General features: G+C 48.2%; 2 protein-coding genes and 1 long non-coding RNA gene across 3 annotated transcripts in view; all 3 read left to right on the top strand.

The window, feature by feature from the left end:
• The window catches only part of LOC309525440, a 129048-nt gene that overhangs the window by 14218 nt on the left and 92527 nt on the right, over positions 1 to 22303 (top strand). The gene's annotated exons all lie outside the window — the stretch shown is intronic.
• Positions 1013 to 13496, top strand: LOC309524965 (zinc finger protein RFP-like). The gene is made up of 8 exons (XM_082210235.1): positions 1013 to 1118; positions 3869 to 4304; positions 7271 to 7366; positions 8744 to 8974; positions 10418 to 10440; positions 11487 to 11602; positions 12419 to 12451; positions 12686 to 13496. The coding sequence occupies exons 2-8, from the start codon at positions 3888 to 3890 to the stop codon at positions 13201 to 13203; spliced, it is 1434 nt and encodes a 477-aa protein (XP_082066361.1). The 5' UTR covers positions 1013 to 1118; positions 3869 to 3887; the 3' UTR covers positions 13204 to 13496.
• LOC309527521 (zinc finger protein RFP-like) overlaps positions 16321 to 22303 on the top strand; it is a 29162-nt gene continuing 23179 nt past the window's right edge. Inside the window, exons 1-3 of the mRNA XM_082214347.1 lie at positions 16321 to 16998; positions 19898 to 19987; positions 21183 to 21413. Of these exons, the coding sequence (XP_082070473.1) occupies positions 16534 to 16998; positions 19898 to 19987; positions 21183 to 21413 (786 nt within the window). The 5' untranslated portion in view covers positions 16321 to 16533. The remainder of the gene's footprint in view (positions 16999 to 19897; positions 19988 to 21182; positions 21414 to 22303) is intronic.

Here is a 22303-nt window from a genome sequence, read left to right as displayed (position 1 = left end):
CCTAGGACTTACCGATCAAAAGGTCTGCGGTTTGAATCCCGGCGACAGGGTGAACTCCCGTTGCTCGGTCCCTGCTCCTGCCAGCCTAGCAGTTTGAAAGCACATCACAGTGCAAGTAGATAAATAGGTACCACTCCAGCAGGAAGGTAAACGGCGTTTCCGTGCGCTGCTCTGGTTCGCCAGAAGCGGCTTTGTCATGCTGGCCACATAACCTGGAAGCTGTACGCCGGCTCCCTCGGCCAATAAAGCGAGATGAGCGCGTAACCTCAGAGTCGGTCATGACTGGACCCAATGGTCAGGGGTCCCTTTACCTTTTAAGCATCGTGATGCGCTTTAGCAACACTTTTAAATAAACAGCACAAAATAAAAGGGGTGAGAGGGACGTGAGAGAATGAAAGCGAAGAGAGTAAAAAGTGAAGCTGCCTCAACTCTCCCACTAAGCCAGAAGAGAAGGAAGAGGTGATGAAACCTACGTCTACAAAATAGACGGCTTGCTTTTTCACTCCTGTTTTCAGCACGCGGGGGAACCACGGAACGAATAAAATTGGACTGAGCCACACCTTTCCCTGGAGTGGAGCAGCCAATCCACGGAGGGCGGATCCGCCCTCGAATGAAACGAGGAGGGATCCAGAGCTTCTCGCGCAATCACACATCTTCCCTCCCTCCCACCAAGCAGTTTTAAGAAAAGCGATGCCTTGTGTGGGGAAAGGCCCTTTGCAAGAAAATAAATGGCACCCAGGCGAGAGCAGACTCAGGACTTGCCTGCAAAGCCAGATTTTCACCTTTCACTCCCCCCCCTCACACCCGCGCGCGCAACTTTCGCTGCTCCACCTGCGTTGATGCGTGGGCACTCGGCGCGCCTTCTCATTCATGCGCGCTCGGCTCATTCATTGATGGTTGCCCCAAACACACCACGCCCCCGCCCCCCCCCGCAGGGAAAGGCGTGGCTTTGGCCGCCACTATTTATCGGTCGCCTGGAGCAGCTTTCGAACTTTCCCTTTCGCGCGGGTGCTTCCTCCGCATCCACAGTTTCGCCATCTCTGGACGCTGGCCGTTCTTTGCTCTCTCTTCCCTACCCAAATAAGTACCGGAATTGGCAGCACGCAGCGTTTTGGCAGGTAACTCCTCCTTTCCTATCTTGCTGGGTAAAAAAACTGGCGGCTGTTTTGAGCTGGCATCTTAGGGAAATTGCTGTGCTTTAAAACTAGCTCCACTTATTATTATTAATATTATTATGCTTGCACAACCTTGTCTTCCTCCTAACTAAATAAGGGGAGCAGGGGAAGCTTGCGAGGAAAGAGCCTTTTTACAAAAGCGGAGCTGCCTTGCAGCCTCGTTGCCCCCTCTCTCAACGTCAGAGAATCCAGTTTCCTGTCTAGTACTGGAATCCTGACTCTTCTATGAAGCTGCCCAGCTTTACAGAGCCTTTGTGAATAAACCTGAACAGTCAATAGGCTATGTTTAGTTCAGTTGCAGAGCCACAGTGGGTTTATTTTGTATTCTTTTTTTTACGTTCTGCTTGCTTTCTCCCCCCTCCACAACTTTTTATTCCTAAGGAAAGTTCCTTCCTGGGACTACTGATGTGTGTGTGTCTGCCAGCCTCAGGGTTACAGATTCTCCACCTACCTAGACACTTGGTATTCAGGCTACTGGGAGTTTAGGATCGCAGTTTGTAGTGACCACACACTCTTCTGAGGTCTAGGAGAGTCTCTGAGATATCGATGGACACTGGCTCAATACCTTTTTTAAAAGTACCTGCTTTAGTGTGTTCCAGTTTTAAATATACAGTGGTACCTCGGGTTAAGTACTTAATTTGTTCTGGAGGTCCGTTCTTAACCTGAAACCGTGCTTAACCTGAAGCACCACTTTTGCTAATGGGGCCTCCTGCTGCACGATTTCTGTTTTCATCCTGAAGCAAAGTTCTTAACCCGAAAACTTTGGGTTCTTCTGGGTTTATTTCTGGGTTAGCGGAGTCTGTAACCTGAAGCATATGTAACCTGAAGCGTATGTAACCAGAAGTGTATGTAACCCAAGGTGTGTGTGTGTGCCAATCTCCCATTCCCACCACCCTTCTGAGTAATACCCCTCCCCACCTTCTCACTATATAGAAGGATCTGGCAACTTCTGTTTCAGTGTATCTGAAGAAGTGTGCATGCACACGAAAGCTCATACCAAGAACTAACTTAGTTGGTCTTTAAGGTGCTACTGGAAGGAATTTTTTTATTTTGACTATGGCAGACCAACACGGCTACCTATCTGTGTGTGTGTGTGTGTGTGTGTGTGTGTGTGTGTGTATACACACACACACACACACACACACACACACACATATATATATATACACACACACAGTGGTACCTCGGGTTACATACGCTTCAGGTTAAGAACGGCCGAATTAAGTACTTAACCTGAGGTACCACTGTATATGTGTGTGTGTGTGTGCTAAGACCCCGTCGCTCAAGAAAGTTGCAAAAATTAAGTTTCACCCCTTAAAATGACACTCCCTACAAAGCCCTGCTTTGATCTATTTATCTGTCTAAATTGAGGATGGAGTTACAACTCCCATGATCCCTGTCAATTGGCCATGCTACCTGGGATTGATGGGGCAGGTGGGCACTGTGCTGGCTATGCTTGATGTAAATGGATATTGAGGAAAACATTTCATTTTCTTGAAATACCCTTTCCTTCCTCATCCAACAATCCTTCACTTTCTCACCTGCTCACCCTCAGGCTGAGTGAGTGCCTGTTGAGAACATGTGAAGAGTGTTAGAGGCCAGAAGAGGAGTTCATCTCCGTGTGGATGGTGATTTGCTGAAGCTGTCAGACAACTGATGGACTAGGTGCAAGTTTCTTTAGTGTGGAGGTACATGAAAGGTACATGAAAGGTGAAGGGTGGCGCTGTGGGTTAAACCACAGAGCCTAGGACTTGCCGATCAGAAGGTCGGCGGTTCAAATCCCCGTGACGGGGTGAGCTCCTGTTGCTCGGTCCCAGCTCCTGCCAACCTAGCAGTTCAAAAACACGTTAAAGTGCAAGTAGATAAATAGGTACCACTCTGGCGGGAAGGTAAACGGCATTTCCGTGCGCTGCTTTGGTTCGCCAGAAGCGGCTCAGGGAGCCGGAAGCTGTACGCCCGGCTCCCTCGACCAATAAAGCGAGATGAGCACCGCAACCCCAGAGTCAGCCACGACTGGACCTAATGGTCAGGGGTCCCTTTACCTTTTTACATTAAAGGTGAGATTATATCGTGTGAAATTTAAGTGCTCTGGTAAAGAGGTGCTCTGTTGAGTATTCTGTTAGAGAGCTTTGCTATAAAGTGAGGTTTTCAGGTCTTGGTTTATATATTTGAGCGGGGTTTATATACTATTAGTGAGATATAAGAAAGGGCACAGCTACTTTTTGTTAGAATTCCTGCTCCATGATTGCAGTCATGGGATTGTTGTCTGTCACATGACGGTGTATGTTTTGACTCCACAGAGTGGGAAGTGACGGAGACAGGATGTTTGTGTTACTGTGTTCCGTGAAGTGGGACTATTGTCCTTTGTCCTTTTTCTCTTTGCTGTCTGATGCTAGAGAGAGAGGGAGCCATGTCGCAGTGCTCCGTGTGTGTTTATATGTAAATAAAGTAGATTAGCCAAAATGTTGAGTTGCTGAGGTCTGTTACGCAACTGTGCAAACTCTGCGGATCCCTAAGTGTGCCGGTGTCTGTTGGCATCAGTGACTGTGATGATCGGGCAAAAGAAAGCTTTTGAAGCTCTCGAACGATCGACCAGGAGGGAGAGAACATGCCAGTCGGTCATGTGTCTCTACCAGGGTCCTACTCAAGTGTAGGCTGAACTCCTGACACTATTTCTCTCTCTTTTCCTGCAGTTCCAGGAAGAGACCCACCATGGCTGCTGAGAACCTCAGGAAGAGGCTTCAGGAGGAGGTGACTTGCTGCATTTGCCTCGACTTCTTCACTGATCCTGTTACCTTAGAGTGCGAGCACAGCTTCTGCTCCGCCTGCATTGCCCAGTGTCGGGGGGAATCTTCTTCTAGCGCCCTCTGCCCTCTGTGTAAAAGGGCCATCCGGGCAACAAAGTCCAAGCCGAACAAGCAGCTGGGCAACTTTGCTGAGATAGCCAAGCAGCTGAGAGATCAGGAGAAGGAGGAGGCTGAAGGGAGGCGGTTCTGCGGGAGACACGGGGAGCCCCTGAAACTCTTCTGCAAGGATGACCAAGTCCCCATCTGTGTGGTGTGTGACTGGTCGAAGGAGCACAAAGGACATGAAGTGGTTCCCAAGGAGGAGGCTGCCCAAGAGTACAGGGTAGGTTAAGGTTACCAGATTTTTTTCAATGAATCCGGGGACACTTTTCTTTTCTTCTCTTTTTTTTTTTTTAAAAAATATTTTTATTAAACAATTTCAGCATAACAAATTATCAGTCCAAATAATCAATTACATTATTTTTTTCCCTTCTCCCCCCCCCCCACCCCAGGACTTCCCTCAGCTCCCCTCTCTGGTTTCTTTGCACATATTGTTCTCTGCATGTTATAAAATTGTACGTATCCTTGCCTTATCTATCATGTGTTCAACTAATAAATTTGTGGATGTTTATTCAAAACCTGCCAAGGAGTCCAGGTCATTTTGCTGTCTTTTTAGGTAATTTGTAAAGAGTTCACAATTGTCTTTATCACGCAGTTTGTATGTCAATTTGGCCAATTCCACATAGCTCATCAGTTTTTCTTGCCACTGTTCTTTCGATGGAATTTCCTCATTCTTCCATCCTTGTGCTAACAAGACTCTTGCCGCTGTTGTAGCATACATAAATAAGTTCTTTATTTTTTTGGCAGGGCAGGTCTTGTCCTACAATCCCTAACAAAAATGCTTCTGGTGGGTTTTTTTACAAGTGTCATTTTAAACATTTTTTTCAATTCATTATATATCATTTCCCTTTTCTTTTTAAACTTCTCTGCATTCCCACCACATATGATAAAAAGTACCTTCTTTTTCTTTACATTTCCAACATATGTTTGACCCGGTTTTGTACATTTTTGCTATTTGTACTGGTGTGATGTACCATCTGTACATCATTTTCATATAATTTTCTTTCAAAAGAGAACGTCCTGTAAATTTCAGATCTACCTTCCACAATTTTTCCCAGTCCTCAAATTGTATATTGTATCCTATATCTTGTGCAATCCGGGGACACTTTTCAACTTCCTACTAAACAGATGGATTTTGTCAGGGGACTGATTTGTAAATCCGGGGACTGTCCCCGGGTAACGGGGATGTCTGGTAACCTTAGGGTAGGTGGGACGCTGCTTAAGGGGGCAGTGAACAGGGCATGCTTTGTCTTTGTGGACAGACAGTAAAATAGGAACACTCTTTGGAGAGTAGCAGTGGAGAGGTTTGCCATTGCCCTGGTTCCAAACAGTCTTGAGTATGTTCAGGGACACTAAATGGTGACTGACTGTCACAGACTGGCTCTATACAGAGGAAGGTTGTAAGAGGAACCAGCTGGGGAATCCCTAAGCAGGCACGTTCAACAGGTAGATCACTGGCTCCCCCCAAAGAAGCTCAACAACTTTGGCTCCCCTAAAAAAAGCTCTCAACATTAGCCCTGTACCCTTAAAAAACGGGCCTTCCTCTTCCCTACAGAAAGCCCAACAACTTTGACCTGAACCCCAAAATAGGGGGTAGATCGCTTCCAGCTTTTAACTCTGTGAGTAGAGCGCAGTCTCTTGGGAGTTGGCCACCCCTGCCCTAAGGGGAGAAGGATCAGAGCTTGGGAATGGCGGTGTGACAACCATGAGTGGTCACAGGAAGCAGACTGGAATGAGGAGGTGTCAGAAGCTGGAGGGGAAACAGGGCTTAGTGGGCAGGGAGAGTCTGTGGCAGATAATGTCCAGAATCAGAGGCAGGAGCGGAGGGGGACAGAAGGCAGAGAATGAGGCAGGCTGCTGAAAAGTCACAAGTGTCTCCCCCTCCTGCTGTGACAAGCTCCCCTCACCCCTTCTCTCCCAGAACCAGAAGAGGGCTGAAATGAGCATAGCAGTGGAAGGCTGCAGGCAGGCACAGTCTCTGATTGCTTGGGGAAAGCCCTGTAGAGGAGGGGACTTAGACAGCTGTGGGAGGTGGGCACTTTCAGTCTCGGCAATTGATCCATGGGGCAAGACCTACCAGGGATGAGCTGCTGGGCTCATTAGACCTGACACTCAGCCAAGTTGGTGCATCGAGTGAAATAGATTCAGGGGTGAGGAAATTGGGGCTCCCTCCAGGTGTTACTGAACTACAACTCCCATCAGCCCCTGCCATTACGGCCAGTGGTCAGGGAGGATGCAAGCTGTAGCTGAGCAATGTTTGTAGGGCTCAAAATTAGCCACTCCTGAAGTAAAGCCCCAGAAGGAAATTGGGAAGCAAGGAGTGAATGGAGCTTCCATTGAAACAGTAGTGACTTTTTTCTTTCTCCCCCCCCCCTATAATTTTTATTAAATTTCTGTTTTACATTTTAGAATATTTATTTAAACAACCTTAAAATATCAATGACTTCCCTTCTCTTTCCATGGTTCATTTTACAAAACATAAATCCATGCATATTTAATATACAGTGGTACCTCAGGTTAAGTACTTAATTCATTCCAGAGGTCCGTACTTAACCTGAAACTGTTCTTAACCTGAAGCACCACTTTAGCTAATGGGGCCTCCTGCTGCTGCCGTGCCGCTGGAGCACAATTTCTGTTCTCATCCTGAAGCAAGTACTTAACCTGAAGTAATATTTCTGGATTAGCGGAGTCTGTAACCTGAAGCGTATGTAACCTGAGGTACTACTGTAAACCAAACCATTCAGTAGTCCATTATTACATCCATCAGAACTTATTTACACTGTTGAATTTATCTTAAAGCTGCCCACGTTTTCAAATAAACACAATTTTCCTCCATATATTCAGTAAACATTTCCCAATCTTCTTTAAACATATGTTCTTCTTGTTCTCTTATTCTATATGTTAGGTCTGCAAGTTGTGCATAATCCATCAGCTTAAGTTGTCATTCTTCTTTAGTTGGGACCTCGCTCGATTTCCATTTTTTGGCTAACGAGACACGGGCCGCAGTAATGGCATACGTAAATAACCTTTTTTTGACACCTGGGAATTTCAGTCTGAATTACCCCCAACCCAAAGGACTCTGTTTGTTTTTGGAAAAGCACTTTTAAACATTTTTTTTTCAATTCTTTATGGAACAATAGTGACTTTTTTCAAACCTGCTCTAACACGATTTCTTGCCCTCCTCTCCAGGATCACGTCTGCAGTTTACTAGAAGTGATGAGGAAGCAGAGAGAAGAGATACTGGTGCATATATTGAATACAGAAAAGGAAAGCCAAGACCTGCTTGTACGTGTCTCTTTTCACCAGGAACTTGTGGAACTATTATTTTAAGCACCGCGTGCCCCCAGGAGTTGCCTAGTGTATCCTGAGCTCTCAGAAAGCCCTCTGGGGATGCTCTGACTTCCTAGAGTGCCCTAGAAAGCTATTGTGCCTTGGGAGCATAGCTGAATGTTGTGGTTCCCTAAAGGTGGCTCACGTACCACAATGCGATCCGTAAATGGATTTTTTTGGGCAGTGAGGGGCCAGGAGGGAAGACCAACAGTGCATGCCACCCCGATCTCTTGGAAGACAAGACAGGATGGAAAATGTTGTAAATACAGTGGTACCTCTGGTTGTGAACAGGATCCGTTCCGGAGGCCCGTTCGCAACATGAAAAGCCCGCAACCTGAAGCGCTGTATCTGCGCAGGTGCGCAGCGTGATTTGGTGCTTGTGTGCACGCGCAAAGTGCGATTTAGTGCTTGTGCGCATGCGTGAGCGGCGAAACCCGGAAGTAACCCTTTCTGGTACTTCTGGGTCACCGCGGGACACAACCTGAAAAAACGTATCATGAAACAAACGTAACATGAGGTATGACTGTAGATGTCTGATTTTGCTTTATATTTTTATTATTACCATCATACCCCAGGTTTCCTCCAAGGAGACTCAGGGTGGCATATTTGCCATACCTGTCAACTGTCCCTTATTTGGTGGGATATTCCCTTTTCCCAGCACCGTGTTGATTATTGATTATGTCCCTTAAATTTCCCGGGTTTCATGCTCGCCCGGCTCGGGAGGGAAGCAGCGGCTCGGGGTTCTCCTCTGCGAGAGAGAGCGTGCACTGGTGCCATCGTCCTGGCACGAGGAGTTCCATCGGCCCTTCCCCGCCCGAGAGAGAGGGTGGAGGGAGAGAGACTCCCGTCCACATCGCCCGCGAGCCCGGAGGCGGCGGAGGCGGCTGAGGAGGCGGCCTGAGGGAGGAGGAAGAGGAGGGGATGGGGAGGGACGCAGAAGGGCGGCGCTTCAGCGGCCACCACCGCGCCACAACCACCTCATGCCGGAATGACAGCATCTGTCAATCCTACCAATGTATGTAACTCTTTACAATAGCAAAATCCCTTATTTGGGCTGCTGATCCCTTATTTTTGAGGCTGCTGGTCCCTTATTTTCAAATCTGCAAGTTGACAGACAGCTATGCATATTAGCATTTCTCCCCCCACCCTCCCCATTTTATCCTTACAACAGCCTTGTGCGGTAGGTTAGGCTAAGAGACAGTGGCTGGCCCAAGGGCAGCCAGTGAGCATTATGGCTGAGTGGGGTGGGTGGGATTTGAACCCTCGTCCCTCAGGTCCCCTAGTCAAGCTCTCTAACCATCACACCGCACCGGCTCTCTCCACCTGCTGCAGAAACGGATAGAATCTGAGCGGGAGAAAATGACGGCGGGGGTCAAGCAGCTGTACCACATTATCAAAAAGCAAATGGGCTTCATTGTGGCACAGATGGAGTGGGCCAAGAAGGAGATTGTGACGAAGAGGGACGAGCAAATGGCCAAACTCTCCCAGGACCTCTCCTCTCTGGGCAGCAGCATCCAAGAGATGGAGCAGACATCTCGGCTGCCTGTGAGTGACTTCCTACAGGTGAGATGGCTGGCTGCATTTTCCCTGTACAGTGGTGCCCCGCAAGACGAATGCCTCGCAAGACGGAAAACTCGCTAGACGAAAGAGTTTTCCGTTTTGGAGGTGCTTCGCAAAACGAATCTCCTATGGGCTTGCTTCGCAAGAAGACAATGTCTTGTGAGTTCCTGCTGGTTTTTTGCCCTCCCCCCCCCTTTTTCTAAGCTGCTAATCTGCTTATCAGCTGATCCGATAAACTGATAAGCCGCTAATAGCACTAATCCTCTAATCCGACCGCTAATAGCGCTAATCCTCTAATCCGTCAATGGGCTTGCTTCGCAAGACGAAAAATCCGCTAGACGAAGAGAATCACTGTACAGTCGTACCTCAGAAGTTGAATAGAATCCATTCCGGAAGTCCGTTCGACTTCCAAAGCGCGGCTTCTGAATGGCTGCAGGAAGCTTCTGTAGCCAATCGGAAGCCCTGTTTGGCGTTCAGTGGAACACCCACTTCCGGTTTTCGATCATTTGGGAGCCAGAACGTTCAGCTCCCAAGGCGTTCGGGAGCCGAGGCACGATTATAGTGTTGTACAGTGGTACCTCAGGTTACATACGCTTCAGGTTACAGACTCCGCTAACCCAGAAATAGTGCTTCAGGTTAAGAACTTTGCTTCAGGATGAGAACAGAAATTGGGCTCCGGCAGCGCGGCGACAGCAGGAGGCCCCATTAGCTAAAGTGGAGCTTCAGGTTAAGAACAGTTTCAGGTTAAGTACGGACCTCCGGAACGAATTAAGTACTTAACCTGAGGTACCACTGTATACAGAATAAAGCTGGGGGAAGAAGTAGTCGTGGAGGGGGGGGATTGCCCCCCCCCTTTAACCTTTTCCAACTCAACAATATCCTTTTTTGAGTTGAGGCAACCAGAACTTTATACGGGACTCCAAATGCAGTCATACCACAGATTTATGTGAGGCATGGGTAGGCAAACTAAGGCCCGGGGGCCAGATCCGGCCCAATCGCCTTCTAAATTGGGCCCGTGGATGGTCCGGGAATCTACATGAATAGAATGTGTCCTTTTTATTTAAAATGCATCTCTGGGTTATTTGTGGGGCCTGCCTGGTGTTTTTACATGAGTAGAATGTGTGCTTTTATTTAAAAATTCGTCTCTGGGTTATCTGTGAGGCATAGGAATTCGTTCATTTTTTCCCCTTCAAAATATAGTCCAGCCCCCCACAAGGTCTGAGGGACAGTGGACCCGGCCCCTTGCTGAAAAAGTCTGCTGACCCCTGGTATAAGGGCATGCATTAGGATATTAGCAATATTTTGTTTTTCCCCCAACGATCCTTAGATAGAATTTTAAAAAGCACAATGCATCCTTACCCCAGGGGGCGTTCATGTTCTGTGGGGGTCTCCTTAGCAGCCTGCAGCAGGGCACTCAGTTCCCTCTTCTCCCTCTCCCCACTCTAGGACATTGCAAGCACCTTGCAAAGGTAAGTGGGTCCCCTTATTTCTGTTTCACATTTGGTTAAACTTTGGGAGGCTTGACACAATAGGGGAAGTTGCTGCTGCAGCGCCATTTAACCTGTTCCTTCCCCAGTTGTATTTGTACCTGGCTCAGCTCTTCCAAAAGACCACCCAGCTTTGCACAGGGAAGAAGGTGGTGGTGAAGGAATCTCCTCTTCCTTTTAATTTCACTTGTCGAAGGTCAATCAGCTTGTCCTTAAAGAGGCGGCACTTCCTGTGAGAGGTGGATGATCTGTTAGACTATTCTTGGGATGGTGTGGGATGAACTTATTGGCAAAACCTATTTGGTGTTTCGCAACTTTCTGACTAGTTGCAGGACCTTAGCCATACCTAGCAGAGTAAACACAGAATCCACGGAAGCAATTGGCGACTTGGCTGCAGACAGGATAGACAAAGCAGGAACCAGGAACTTGTAGTTAGGTGTTTATTATATACAGTGGACTATTTACAGGAACACGGATATTTAGCTAGCTCTCTCTGACACAACTCACAACTACTACACTGACACAGAACTCTGAACACTGAACCAACACATTCCAGTTAGTAGGCCATTAATTATCACTCCCTTGAGAGAGCTTGACCAATCAGGGAGCTGTCTCCATGTCTCTGTTATCACCAGGCAAACTTACTCCTTCAGATTGCCTTCTGGCTGTCTGCCAAACCTTAATTGACTCTGTGTGAGTAGCTGCACGTACACAGTTTCCCAACAGATCATTAGATAGTCTTGAAGCCCAGCTGCTTATTATGGTGTCTTCTTCTCCACTAAGCAGCCCGCAAGGCAGGAAGGGTGGAGTGTGACCTACAGTACAAAAATGACCCAAATTGTGCCAGTTTTCTGTCCCTGTGAGATGGGCTTATTGGTGTTCACCTTCCTTCCTTCCTTCCTTCCTTCCTTCCTTCCTTCCTTCCTTCCTTTTTCTGTCCATTTCTCTTTTTTCCTGCCACTGTGATTATTAATCTGTCCAGATAAAGCGATAAATCATTATTATATACTCTTTTTCTCTCTCTTCAGGAGCAAGGAGGTCAAGTTTAAAAACGTAGCCACTTTCCCTCCAAAACTAAAATGGAAAACTTGGGAGTTTTGGGACGTCACTGCCATTTTGCAGAAGTTCACAGAGAAATTCAAAGGTATCGGAAGGGTTTTGGGTGGGGAATCGGCTGCCAGGCAAAGGGGGGAGGGTGGGATTGGCGTGGGGACGAGGCTTTGTAGGAGATTCTCTCAGATGCAGGGGAGCTCAGGCAACAGTGAGGAGGCCATCTTTTATTTCTCCCAGGAACCCAGCTTCCTGCATCTGGAAGTAACTGCTTCCTAGGGTATTGTTGCCTTGCAGCAGAGGAGCACAGAGAATGCCTAAGGAAGTTTGGATTCTTCTCTCCTGTCAGCCCCTCGATGAAAGAAAGAAAGCCCTACATTGTCAGCTAGGAACCTGGAAATGGCAGAGTTATAAAGCCATAACACACACATACACCTTAACCAGACTCGAATTGAAGGTGACTGGATTTCATGGGCAAGCCAGGATCCATCCTATAGACTTTTGGCGTTGGAAGGCACCCAAAAGCACTGCTCAGTTGAATATTTATTTATTCACTTAATTTCCTTTAGGAATCGCTTCTCATGAAGCTTCCCAAAGCAATTTCACAAGAAAAACATATACAGACTTGCTTATCCATGCCTCCCCTTGTTCTGCTGCTTCCGTCACCCTCCGGGGGGGGGGGGGACAACTCTTTAGTGCTCAATCGGAGCTAACAGGAATTTGGGTTTTACCCAGATTGCCAAAATCTACTGGTACCACATTCCCGATAGGTGGTCCTGCAACTTTTGATTAAAAGCCCTCTTAACAAAAGGGGGGGGGGAGTCTATCGGTTACTGGTTTTTACACATGGGGTGGTTTTCTGTTCATTTGAAGCACTCCTTTGATCTCACTCCCCCATTTTCTTCTACAGGCAATCTGATATCTGGATATTCACTGCGTAAAGGTAAATTTCAGGCAGCAAAAGGTGGTGTTGAGGTACCTCTCAATAGATGACCACCTATTTCTTTGTTCACTCACTTTAAATCCAGGGTGGGAAGCTGGATCGAGAAGTAGCCACAGAGTGTTTGTTGTGGGGAAGGAAGGGAAAGGAGAATGTTAGCCGCTTTGAGACTCCTTCCGGTAGTGATAAAGCGGGATATCAAATCCAAACTCTTCCTCTTCTTCTCTTCTTCCGCAGCGAAAGTGTCTCTGAACCCAGCCACAGCTCATCCTCGGCTCGTCGTATCCGAGGACCTGAGAAGTTTGGCGCTGACAGAAAGGCCGCAGGCCCTTCCTCCCGGCGCTGGCCGATTTGAGCGCTGGCCGTGCGCTCAGTGCCAGGAGTCCTTCAGCTCCGGCAGAAGCTACTGGGAAGTCGAAGTGAGGAACGAGGGCGCCTGGGCGCTGGGCATCTCAAAACCGCTTGTGGCGGTCAGGAAAGACGCACAGCCTTCCCCGGAAGCCGGCGTCTGGGCTATTGGGAGGTGGGAGGGTCAGTACAGGGCTGTTGTCCCACCGCATTACCCTTTCCTGTATCCGAGCAGGGAGCCGCAAAGAATACGAGTGGCCCTGAATCTGGATGCTCAGCAGGTGGCTTTTTTTGATGCTGAGGCGGCAAGCCTGCTCCACACTTTCTCCTTAGCCGAATCCTCGTCCGACACCTTCTGCCCCTTCTTTTGGATCTGGAAAAAATCCCATCTCCAACTCTGCCCGTGAGAAAGGCGTGCAGCCTCTCTTGTTGATCTATTTTCTGCTCCTTCCCTCCGGCTGCTCCCAATGCAAACTTAACAACAAACCTCCAGACCAAAAGGCTGGCTATTCTTCCACACTCTAAGGTTCTGTTTTTTCACAAAACAGAAGCTGCCTCTCTTTGAAATCAGTAAATGCTTTTTAATGTTTGATTTTACCTTACAGAATGAGCAGCCTTGGAGGTTTCTTTAGAACCATGGAAGTTTTATATATATATTCTTAACACACAAATAAAAAGAATAAAGGGTCGTTACTCCCAAGTTGGCCTGAGCTTTATTTGTTGTGGAAAGTCCAGGATCTGAAGCTTTTCTGTGGCTAAATGTTTTTGACTGTAAGAGCTGTTTGACAGTGGAGCGCTCTCCCTTGGGAGCTTGTGGGTTCTCCTTCTTTGGAGATTTTTAAGCAGAGGTTAGATGGCCGTCTGTCCTGGATGCTTTAGCTGAGATTCCTGTAATTCAAGGGGTTGGACTAGAGGACCCTAGGAGATCTCTTTGAACTCAACACTTCTGTGATTTTATTATTCCCTGGTGGGTAGATCCTTGGCGTATTTACATGAAATTGCAAAAAAAGAGAGTGTTGGAACTCTGAGCCACATCTGCAACTTGTTTTTGCATGCAAGCAATGATGGCTGTCTGCGGCGACAAAGGATTCTTTGCAACGAAGCTCCCCTATATTCTGAGTTCGCTGTTTCTTTGGAAACGAAAGGTGAACACATTTCTCCAGTGTGGCAGCGAGGCACTTTTAGAGCTGTGGAGGTAAGAGGGTAAGCCACTGTGGCTAGTAGCCTCTGATAGCAATCACCACATATATTTTTTCCATTCGTCTTTTTAAGCCATCCAGGTTAGTGACCAACGCTGGGGAATGCCGTACTTTAACCATGCACAGTACGAAGAAGTACCGTATTTTTCCGTGTATAAGACGTGGGATTTTTTATTAAGAAACATTGTTACAAATTTGGGGTCGTCTTATAGATGGGTAGTGCATAGGGGGGATGGGCGATTGTCATAGCCGTTTCCCTTTTTTTTAAGGGAAATTCCCTTATACCGAATAGGATTCCTTGCAAGAAAAGGGAAAAGCTGACAGCTATGGTGATTGTTGACAGCCGCGAGTAGGAAATACACAGCGGTGATTGGGCGGGTGATTGGTGTATGCGCCAAGGGAATGTTGTTGCAGCAATTGGGCGGGCGATTTGTGGCTGCAGGCGGCGATCGGGCAGATGATTGTTGACTTCTGTGAGGCGGGTGATTGGCAGCTGCGTTGAGGCAGGTCAATGATTGCCAGCAATCCCCCCCACCCCCACCCCCAAAAGGTGAACAACTCTGGGCAACCTTTTTTTTTTAAAATAAAAAATTTATTCATTTTTCTTTTTCATTCATTACATACATCTCAAATTCTTGGGAGAAAAACAATGACAAACCTAGACAGAAAAAAGTAGAGACATCACCTTGCCAACAAAGGTCCGTATAGTTAAAGCTATAGTTTTCCCAGTAGTGATGTATGGAAGTGACAGCTGGACCATCAAGAAGGCTGATCACCGAAGAATTGACGCCTTTGAATTATGGTGCTGGAGGAGACTCTTGAGAGTCCCATGGACTGCAAGAAAATCAAACCTCTCCATTCTGAAGGAAATCAGCCCTGATTTCTGAAGGAAATCAGCTCACTGGAAGGACAGATCCTGAAGCTGAGGCTCCAGTACTTTGGCCACCTCATAATAAAATTTATTATTAACAATATATAAATGGTGACTCGGATAGGGGAAAGGTAAATATATCATGTAGGTGCAGACATCAAACATGGCACCCAAAAATGGGGTAAGAGGACAAGGAGACCCCACCGGATCAGGCCAAAGGACCAGCCTGTCCACCTTTCCGTTTTCTTATTTGCCAATCAGATGCCAATGGAACGTGTGCAGCCAGGACCTGAGTACAATAGCCAGTTTTCGCACTTGCAGCTGGCGACCACCTCTGGCACTGAATGCAGCGCACAGCCATCAAGGCTGGTAGCTTTATAGACAGCTTTATCCAATAACCCCTATTCAAACCATCCAAGCTGGTAGCCATCACAGGCAATCCTTGTTTTGCACAGGGGTCACGTTCCGGACCCCACCGCGCATGGCAGTGGAAGACATGTAAGCTTGTTATGTCCCTTTCCGTGGCATCTTTACGACACTTTGGGGCTGCTTGCAGGTTTGGTGCCATGTGTGATTGTGCATCATTCGGTAATTGGTTGTTACCTGTGCTACATCTTTTGGTAGTGGATGCTCATAGTTTAACTGTGCTGTATGAAGAAATACTCTTTTGCCTGACCTGGCCCTGTGAGTTAAACCACAGAGCCTAGGACTTGCCGATCAGAAGGCCAGCGGTTCGAATCCCTGCTCCCGTTGCTTGGTCCCAGCTCCTGCCAACCTAGCAGTTCGAAAGCACAAAGTGCAAGTAGATAACTAGGTACCGCTCTGGCAGGAAGGTAAACGGCGTTTCCGTGCACTGCTGTGGTTCGCCAGAAGTGTCTTAGTCATGCTGGCCACATGTCCCGGAAACTGTACGGCGGCTCCCTCAGCCAATAAAGCGAGATGAGCACCGCAACCCCAGGGTAGCCCACAACTGGACCTAATGGTCAGGGATCCCTTTACCTTTAATCCTCTAATGTTCTGCTTCATTTGATCCCCATGAGTTCCAGTATTATTGTTTCCATTTATTAAATTTGTACCTCGCCCTTCTTCCAAAGACCTCAAGGCGGCTCGCAGCGTGTTCAACACGCCTGATTTTGCACACACATTTCATTTCCCCATCACTCCCGCCTTTCTTTCCAACCTAAAAAAGCCCAGATGTTGCCACGCCCCACCTAGGGGGAGTTGTCCCAGCTCCGTTATCATTTTGATTGCCCCAAACTATCCCTGTACCTTGAGCACAGAGCGCCCTATGTCAAGTGCTGTCACGTGTACGCATATATACAGACGAACACAAAAACACGTGCACACAGCTCCTTGGGGATTGCAGCAGATCAGGTGGGCGGGGAGGGGATATCCCCATCTGTCGTCGTCCCCCCAATAAATTAATTAATTGCTAGGATCTGCTGGGTGGCAGGAAATATTCCAGGGAGCCACTCCTAGTTTAAAGCAACCTAAGAAAATATAATGGCTGTTTCTGGAGAAAAGAGATCTACCCCTCCCTCTTAGCCCAGGCCACCCATCTGACAGCAGCAAAAACATCCGGCTAAGGCACACCCCTCGGCCCATTGCCGCTCCTCGCTCAGCCAGTCCCGGAGGAGATTCCGGGAAACGGACTGCAAAGTCATTGCATGTGCGATCAGAAGCGAGAGCTGTCCTTCTTCCCGGGCGAGGCAGCCATGGACCACCCCGGGGGTCCCATCCAGGCGCTGTGCCTAGAAGCGACCTGCTCCATCTGCCTGGAGTTCTTCAAGGACCCGGTGATCCTCGACTGCGGGCACAATTTCTGCCAGGGCTGCCTGGCCCAGTGCTGCGAGGAGGGGGGCAAAAGCGTCTCCTGCCCCCAGTGTAGGGAAGCCGTCCCGAGAGAAAGCCCCCGGCCCAACTGGCAGCTGGCCAGCATGACAGAAATACTCCGGAAGCTGGAGGAAGAAGGGAGCGGGGCAGAAGCCAAGGAGGGGGGTTTGTGCCACAAGCACCGGGAGCCCCTGAAGCTCTTTTGCAAGGAGGATCGGGTCCCCATCTGCGTGGTGTGCGACAAATCCAAGGAGCACCGAGACCACCGGGTGATTCCCATAGAAGAGGTGACCCAGCAGGTAAGAAATCCCTGCTGTGGGGCATTATGGGGCAGTGACTTTGTTTTTTTTGGGGGGGGGATGGATCTGTGCGGGAAACCACCGGGATCGTAAAGTGGTTGGGGACCTCAAAGGTCATCCATTCCAGCCCGCGGCTGCTGCTGCAGAAAATCCACGCCTACAACATCCCTGATAGGTGGGCATGCAGTTCCTGTCCTCTGGAGCAGCTTTCCCTGAACTGGTGCACGCCAGGGGTTTGGCACTACATCTCCCAGCAGTTCCAGCCAGTCAGGGATGATGGGAGGTGCGGTTCATCTGGAGGGTGTCAGGGTGGCTGCTGTGGCAGGACAGGAAGCAAGTTTGCTCCATCATCTACGTGGCAGGGCTTCGGATATCAGAAGGAGGCCGCCCTATTGCCTCGTCACCAGCTCTTCTCTAGGCTGAACATATCCCTCTCTGTGTTTATGTTTATTTTATCACCTTGGCACCCCATTTTTCCTCCAATAAGTTGAAGAAACTGCAGTGGTTCAGAGTTCAGAGTGGTTTAGCAGTCCATACCTCTTCATAGGGGGCGCTGGGAATTGTAGCTCTGGGAGCGGAATAGGGGGTCTCTTGACAACTCACAGCACCCTGTAACAAACTACATCTCCCAGAGTTCTCTGGGGTGAAGCCATGCCTGTTAAAGAGGTATCACAGTGCTTTGACATGTATGCTGTCAATGGCTGTGCTCCAGCAGGCCTCTTACGGCGTTTGTCAACATTGCTATATTCATCATCAGCTTTTTAATAGTAATAATAATAATAATTTATTATTATTTATACTCCGCCCATCTGGGTGGACTTCCCCAGCCACTCTGGGCGGCTTACAACAAAATATTAAAATACAGTAATGCATCAAACATTAAAAGCTTCCCTAAACAGGGCTGCCTTCAGATGTCTTCTAAAGGTCTGGTAGTTGTTCTTCTCTTTGACATCTGGTGGGAGGGTGTTCCACAGGGTGGGTGCCACTACCGAGAAGGCCCTCTGCCTGGTTCCCTGTAACTTGGCTTCTTGCAGCGAGGGACCGCCAGAAGGCCCTCGGCGCTGGACCTCAGCGTCCAGGCTGAACGATGGGGGTGGAGACTCTCCTTCAGATATACTGGGTCAAGGCCATTTAGGGCTTTAAAGGTCAGCACCAACACTTTGAATTGTGCTCGGAAACGTACATTCAGTACACCACACTTCTGTTTGCAGCACAGTCCTACACAGATCTACTCAGAGGTAAGTCCCACTGGTTTCAATGGGGATCACTCCCAGATAAATGAATACAAGACTACAGCTTTATTCTCCTTTTTCCTGGAAGAATTTGTATTGCTTCATTGGGCTCAGTTTGTGGTTATAATCGAAGAGCGCGTGCCAGTGGCGTAGCGTGAGTTGTCAGCACCAGGGGCAACGCAAGTAATTTGCGCCCCCTAACCTGGGGCAAGGCACGTAATTTGCGCCCCCCCTAACCCCTAACCTGTGAGTTGCCGCTGGCGCTGCCGCCCAAACGACGCCGCTTGCCCGGAGGAGGAGGGGGGCAGAGAGGCGAGGAAAATGCAACGGCCCAGCAGCTGCAGCAGCACCGGCGGAGGCGGGGCTGTGAGGAGGGGCTGCCTGGCACGTCCTCCGCGGCGAGCGCTGAGAGCCGTTGCCTGTCGGGCGCCTTCAGCCGGGCGCCGCAAGACATGCGGCTCTGCTACAGCCTGCGCCCGAGGCTCTTCGGCGACTCCGGAGGCAGCGAGCGCGCCCCCCCAGAAGTTGCGCCCGGTGCGGCCGGCACCCCTGGCACCCCCCACGCTACGCCACTGGCGCGTGCCGTTTTCCTTCCACTCACAAACTTTGGTTGAAGCTGTTCTCTTATATAGTTCTTCAAAAGAAAAAAGAGAGAAATCTTCAGGTGTCCACCCCTGAAAAGAAACACCCCTCTCTTTTTTGTTTATTTCCCCCCCATATTTTCTCCTCTCTCGTTTACTCAGTTGTTGTTGTTGTTGTTGTTGTTTTGTTGTTGTTGTTGTTTTTAATGCATTTTTATTAAATATTTTCTTGGTTTACAAGAAAATATTTCTCTCTCTCTCTCTCTCTCTGTAACATTTTTTACAGATCAGTTTCATTTGTTGAGACATTAGGAAGAAGAGGGGGAGGGGGGAAAGGTGAGTGGGGGTGGGGTGGGGTTGCGAAGTTTCTGTTATACTTAATATATATGGGGTTTCATGTCGCTTGTGCCGGTTCTCTGCTATTCACTTGTGTTCCTTTGGTGGTGAGAGAGGTTGGGGTTGGCCTAGGGTGTGGTTGTTTGTTTGTGATTGGCTGTGGTGATCTTTGTTTTCATGTGTGAGTGGGGTGGGTGGCTGCTTTGGATCAGGTTAGCTGTATTGATTTGTAGGCTGTTGGATTTTTGTCATTGTCTTGTTGGTTCTGTGTATGTGATAAAGGGGAGCCATCTTCTTCTATTTGTCCCCGTGTCAGTTTCAGTTTATTGGTTAGTTTTTCTAGTAAGGCTGTTTCCCATACTATTTGGTACCATTGGTCCATGCTTACTCCTGACAGGTCTCTCCAGATCTGGTTATGGTGTTTCTGGCTGCTGAAAGTAGGTGGGTTATGAGTTCTTTGTGGTGTAAATGGGCATTGTTGTCTTGGAAGATGTTTAGTAGGGCCAATTCTGGGATGATTTCTAATACTCATTTGTGAACATTTAAATGAGCAAAGGTTCAGCGTAACGCTAGTTGTTGTAATAAATACATAACTGCACATTGTGCCTGGGTCTCCAGTTAAGTGTGGCACAAAACATGCAACTTGAAAATAAAATGCTGACCATACCTTCTTAAATAGGAGATGAATCAGTGGCATCAATAATTCTCCATATAAACTTTCTTTCTTTTCTTTTCTTTCTCCTTCTCAAGGAAAAGGCTGAGCTGAAGTGTTTGGAAAAAGAGAGAGAAATTCTTGCGGATCGGAAACTAGCTGAAGAACAGAGAAGCAAAGAATGTCTGGTAAGTGCTTATTCTTAAGGTTCAACCTTCCCCAAGCTAGAGCAGATGTTTTGGACTACAACTCCCATCAGCCCCAGTCTGCGTGGCCAGGGGTCAGGGATTATGGCAGATATAGTGTGTGTGTGTGTGTGTGTGTGTGTGTGTGTGTGTGTAATCTCCATATGGAGGACAAGGACAGATTGTAGTCTTTGGGGATGGGTGTTGCGTACAAGACTCCTCATGCCCCCCAAAGACATCTCAGCCTGGTGTTCCCAGGCTGGCCTCTAGCTGAAGAGTCAAGTGTTGACTACGAGCCATTGGCACATTTGCAGGCATCTTTGTAACGCAGAGTTGGTCTGCCGATGGGCCTGGTGCCAGAAGCCTGTTCCCCATAGAGCACATCCTTGAAGATGCTGCCATCTTCCATTCTGTAGACATGACCAAGTCAGCGTAGACATCACTAAGACAGGAGTACAAAAATGTTGGGGATGTAGGCTTGGGAGAGCACATCTTTGTCTGGAATTCCACCCTGCCCTGCCATGCTCAAAATCAGGGGTTGGCAAACTAAGGCCCGGGGGCCAGATGCGGCCCAATCGCCTTCTCAATCTGGCCCATGGATGGTCCAAGAATCGGCGTGTTTTTACATGAGTAGAATGTGTGCTTTTATTTAAAATGCGTCTCTGGGTTATTTGTGGGGTACAGTGGTACCTCAGGTAGCATACGCTTCAGGTTACATATGCTTCAGGTTACAGACTCTGCTAACCCAGAAATAGTGCTTCAGATTAAGAACTTTGCTTCAGGATGAGAACAGAAATCATGCTCTGGTGGCGCGGCAGCAGCAGGAGGCCCCATTAGTTAAAGCGGTGCTTCAGGTTAAGAACAGTTTCAGGTTAAGAACGAATTAAGTACTTAACCCGAAGTACCACTGTATAGGAATTCGTTCATTTCCCCCCCAAAATATAGTCCGGCCCACCACATGGTCTGAGGGACGGTGGACCAGCCCACGCCCAAAAAGGTTGCTGACCCCTGCTCAAAATCTTCCTGACAGAGCACATGTGGAAGGCCTTGAGAGGTTTCTCCTGCGTCACTTGGGAATCACAGGCAGGGAGAGGGTTGGCGCCTTCTTCTCTTCAGGAGTTATACACCTGCATTTGGGATCCAGCCCTCCATGGTTACGGCCCATCGCTGACAATTTCCGTGTTTCCCTCCCCGCCAGATGGAATTAGAAATGGAGAAGCAGAGAGTCGTGTCTGCCTTTGAGCGAATGTACAACTTCCTGGAAGAAATGGAGCTCCTCAGGCTGGCCAAGCTCGAAGGCCTGAAGAAAGAGATAGAAGTGATCCAGAAGGAAAACCTCACCAGACTCACAGAAGAGATTTCCCATCTCAGCAACCTGATCACTGAAGTGGAGAGGAACTGCCAGCAGCCAGAAAATGAATTTCCACAGGTGAGGCTGAGTTTGCCTCCAGAGGTACACAATAGAAACATCTTTTCATTTTGCCCCCAATGGATAAGACCAGATCATTTCCACCTTCGTTCTTCAAATGACACATATACTCACTTCTGTTACCCATATATGATTTCCTTGATTATTTTTTCTCCCCCCCCCTTCTTCTGTTAAATTGTGCCTTTATAGTGCTTGTTTATAGCACCATTTATTATTGTTGTTTAGTCGTTTAGTCGTGTCCGACTCTTCGTGACCCCCTGGACCAGAGCATGCCAGGCACTCCTGTCTTCCACTGCCTCCTGCAGTTTGGTCAGACTCATGCTGGTAGCTTCAAGGACACTGTCCAACCATCTCGTCCTCTGTCATCCCCTTCTCCTTGTGCCCTCCATCTTTCCCAACATCAGGGTCTTTTCCAGGGAGTCTTCTCTTCTCATGAGGTGGCCAAAGTATTGGAGCCTCAGCTTCAGGATCTGTCCTTCCAGTGAGCACTCGGGGCTGATTTCCTTCAGAATGGAGAGGTTTGATCTTCTTGCAGTCCATGGGACTCTCAAGAGACTCCTCCAGCACCATAATTCAAAAGCCTCAATTCTTCAGCGATCAGCCTTCTTTATGGTCCAGCTCTCACTTCCATACATCACTACTGGGAAAACCATAGCTTTAACTATACGGACCTTTGTTGGCAAGGTGATGTCTCTACTTTTTAAGATGCTGTCTAGGTTTGTCATTGTTTTTCTCCCAAGAAACAGGCGTCTTTTAATTTCGTGACTGCTGTCACCATCTGCAGTGATCATGGAGCCCAATAAAGTAAAATCTCTCACTGCCTCCATTTCTTCCCCTTTGCCAGGAGGTGATGGGACCAGTGGCCATGATCTTAGTTTTTTTTTATGTTG

The sequence above is a fragment of the Podarcis vaucheri genome (assembly GCF_965113315.1).
Source record: "Podarcis vaucheri genome assembly, chromosome: 2".
NCBI lineage: Eukaryota > Metazoa > Chordata > Lepidosauria > Squamata > Lacertidae > Podarcis > Podarcis vaucheri.
Note: the sequence above shows the minus strand (reverse complement) of the source record. Positions and strands in the feature narration are given on the sequence as shown.